The following is a 3,548-nucleotide window of genomic DNA, read 5'->3' on the forward strand; positions in this document are numbered from 1 at the left end:
TCAGGACACACACTGGTTTCACACTGCATACAGTGAAGTCATAATAACTAGATGTTCTGTTGAGTTTTTCCTGACTTTTGTTTAGGTCCTTRAACTCCCCATGAGCAGTTCATGTGTTATAATGGGGGGCTGTGGTGCAGTGGTTAGGGGAGTCGTCCTGGAACTGGAAGGTCTCCGGTTCRATCCCCCGTCCAGCCGTTCAGTTGTTGTGTCCTTGGGCAAGACACTTCACCCACCTTGCCTACTGATGGTGGTCAGAGGGTCCRGTGGWGCCGGTGCATGGCAGCCCCTCTCTGTCAGTGTGCCCCAGAGCAGCTGTGGCTACAGTGTAGCTTACCACCATCAGTGTGTGAATGGGTGAATGTCTCTAAGTTTAAAGAGCTTTGGGGTCTGGAGGGACTTGATAAAGTAAGTTCAGTCCATTTAATATAAACAGAACTTGTTCTGGTTCCTGAACATCCCTCAGTTTGAATGTCCCACTATAGTCAGAGTCCCTGAATGCCTCATGCACTAAAACGTTGTAATTTCCTAATGATCCACAAACACCTCATACTTGACTCAGCTCCTAAGTTCCTTTTTTTTTCTTGAAAGATGTTTTCTGCATTTTAGTTTTCAAACTTTTCAGAATATTTTGAGGCTTTAAACACATCAGTATATAAAATCCCTATTCTTAAAATAGATCCTGAAGGCACCACAATCATTTGTACCCACCTCTCCCAGATTTCTGTTAGTTTTGGCACTGGTTTTTGTTTCCCCACACCTGTTGGACTTTAAAACACTGCAGTGTTATTTGACCCTGAATGCCTCATCCTTGTTGTCCCTGAACGCACCACATTCATTTTACTTCTAGTATTTGTTGATTTTGTAATGGTAGAAATATCATCTGGAAACTCAAAACATTCTGGACCTAAATTCAGAAAAAAATCTAAATTTAAACTAAACTTTATGTTTAAATGTAAAACTAAACTTTTTATGTATCCATGACAACAATAATCCAACCGAGCTGTCGAAGCCAAAATGTTTCATTTTGACCTTTAAATGACTTGTTAACAGAGTCTTTTATTCTGAAGGACCCTAAAGGCACCAGATGAATTTAGCAGCTGTGTTGATGGACAGAATTGTGAAGCTAATAGTTTAAACACATTAACCTCCATCTTTGAGCCTTCAGCCAATCAGATGACAGCTTCCTCAGAGCAAAGCAACAGGTCAGCTTGGTATGAGGTCATCACAGTGATGTCATCAGAATTACAAAACACTCCCCCACACCCCCACACACATCGAAGCCCAATAATTATAATTAATAACGTTGAGAACGCAGAAAACAACAACACTGTCCCATGTGTCTTCATCTTCATCATCATCATCATCACCATCATCATCATCTTCATCATCATCATCATCAGGCCTCTGAAGTCCAACGAGGCCGTTTGGTTTCCAGACAGGAAGTGAGTCTGATCGTTGCTAATTAACAGATGAAGTGAAGATTAAACACGTCTGAAGGCTCACCTGCAGAATCCACGTCACTAACGAGCTCGTTAACCTGTTCGTTAACAGATTCACTAATTACCCAGCAGCACCAGCCAGTCCTCTCCGTGCCACTCTACCACACCTCGCAGCGCTTCCCGCTGTTCATCGGCGTGCCCTCCGGACAGTTGAAGTGGCGGCTGAAGTCCGGAGAGTTGGCCAGAGTGCCCATGACTCTGTACCTGGGGGGGCTGTGGGGGTCTGTCAGCAGGCCCTCGTGAGCGCTCTCCGGTGTTCGGACCGAGCACCACACCTGTAGAGAGACACAGAGGGGTCACGAATCCATCTGACCCACATGTTGACCTGAAACCACAATGTGCTGAGTCATCATTAGCAGAAACTGACCTGTGCAAATCCCACGAAGAAGAGCTGGTCGTTGGTCAGGTTGACTGCAGGAAGTCTCTTCTCGTCTCCGTTCTTCTGGATCCAGGAGCGGTACGCCTGCAGGARGAGGTGTCAGTGAAAGGTAGAGCTGTAAAAACAGTTCACCTTATGGAACCGGGTTCATTTGAGTCAATCACTAAAATAACCTGGTTCATTTGACTCATTTGAGTCATTTGAGCCATTTGAGTCCAAGTCCTGCACTGCACCCTCCCCATTAAAAATGTATATATGCATATGTATATTATATAATAACAATAATTCCCTTCTCACCCTCCGCGGGTGGTCTCTTTCATCCTCTGAGCTCGGGTCCTCTACCAGAGGCCTGGGAGCTTGAGGNAATGGTTAGGTTAGGGTTAACCTCTAACCTAACCCTAACTGTTCATCTCCTGCAGCAGAATGAAGCTTTTTCTTTAAGACTGAAATAAAAACTTTGCTGATTCTTTGGAGAAACACCTGTCATGTTTCACTATGACCGTTAGAGGRAGCTCTCAGCTTCACTTTTGTCGCTTCATTGGAAAATCCTGTTCGTTTATTCTCAGAGCTCTTTGGTCATGTGACAGGAGGAGCAGGGGTCAGACTCACCCTCATCATCAAAGCCGTGGGTCAGCTCGTGACCCATCACCGTCCCGATCCCCCCGAAGTTCAACGCTCTGAAACACAGAAACACATTTCAAACAATTTTTCAGGAACCAGCTGAGCAGAAACACTGAGGACTGAATGTCAAGAAAACACGACAGGTTTGTGTGATGRGYTAAACATGACACACAGACAGGTAATGAGCAGGTAAACAGACTTGGGGTAGTCCTGGTTGTAGAAAGGAGCTTGCAGGATCCCAGCAGGGAAGGCGATGTTGTTTTTAGTGGGATCGTAGTACGCATTCACTGTAGGAGGAGTCATGTCCCATCTGCGAGAGGAGAGGAGAGGAGAGGAGTTAAGTTCATGTCTTAATTTGGGGCGGCTGTGGGAGGGTGGTTAAGGGGGGTCGTCCTGGAACCAGTAGGTCACCGGTTCAGTCCCCGTCCAATTGACTCAGTCATTCTGTCCTTGGGCAAGACACCTTACCAGCCTTGCCTACTGATGGTGGTCAGAGGGTCCGGTGGCACCTGTGTATGGCAGCCTCGCTTCTGTCAGTGTGCCCCAGGGCAGCTGTGGCTACAGTTTTAGTTTGCCATCACCAGTGTGTGAATGTGTGAGTGCATGGGTGAATGTCTGTAAGTGTAAAGTGCTTTGAGTGTCCTGGATGGATAGAAAGGCTCTATATAAGTACAATCAATTTACCATTTAATATTCAGGATTTGCAGTTCTGTCCAACACTACAGGTTTAATCTGGTTTCTTAYAGGAAGTCAGCTGATCAGCTTCATGTTTCTATGAGCAACATTGGCCAGTCTCAGTTCTCACTCTCAGTGGACTCTGTGGAGCCAATCCATGTGTGAAAACGATGTATCATGCTCTCTGGACCATCCTGGCATTGATGGAATAAGCTGGACCAACTTCCAGTTTCTGTTCATGAGGCTGACACTTTGTCTACTTTTAAAATTAGACTGAAGACTTTCCTTTTTGATAAATCATATAGCTAGACTTAGGTTTCATGAGCTATTCCTTAGTTCTGCTGCTATAGGCTTAAAAGTGTCAGCCTCAC

At 45.4% G+C, this 3,548-nt stretch overlaps 2 protein-coding genes across 2 annotated transcripts; both read right to left on the bottom strand.

Annotated features, from left to right (window-relative positions):
• Positions 1 to 942: 942 nt before the first annotated feature.
• LOC106511077 (endothelin-converting enzyme 1) lies at positions 943 to 1,965 on the bottom strand (the record flags this gene model as incomplete). Its single annotated transcript, XM_013999821.1, is given in 2 exon segments — positions 943 to 1,777; positions 1,870 to 1,965. Coding segments are annotated over 2 exon segments (273 nt in total), but the record flags the coding sequence as incomplete, so codon positions are not given.
• A 525-nt stretch (positions 1,966 to 2,490) lies between these two features.
• LOC106511078 (endothelin-converting enzyme 2) lies at positions 2,491 to 2,807 on the bottom strand (the record flags this gene model as incomplete). The annotated part of the gene is given in 2 exon segments (XM_013999822.1): positions 2,491 to 2,558; positions 2,702 to 2,807. Coding segments are annotated over 2 exon segments (174 nt in total), but the record flags the coding sequence as incomplete, so codon positions are not given.
• Positions 2,808 to 3,548: the final 741 nt, after the last annotated feature.

Source organism: Austrofundulus limnaeus, unplaced genomic scaffold (genome assembly GCF_001266775.1).
Source record: "Austrofundulus limnaeus strain Quisiro unplaced genomic scaffold, Austrofundulus_limnaeus-1.0 Scaffold2494, whole genome shotgun sequence".
NCBI classification, from domain to species: domain Eukaryota; kingdom Metazoa; phylum Chordata; class Actinopteri; order Cyprinodontiformes; family Rivulidae; genus Austrofundulus; species Austrofundulus limnaeus.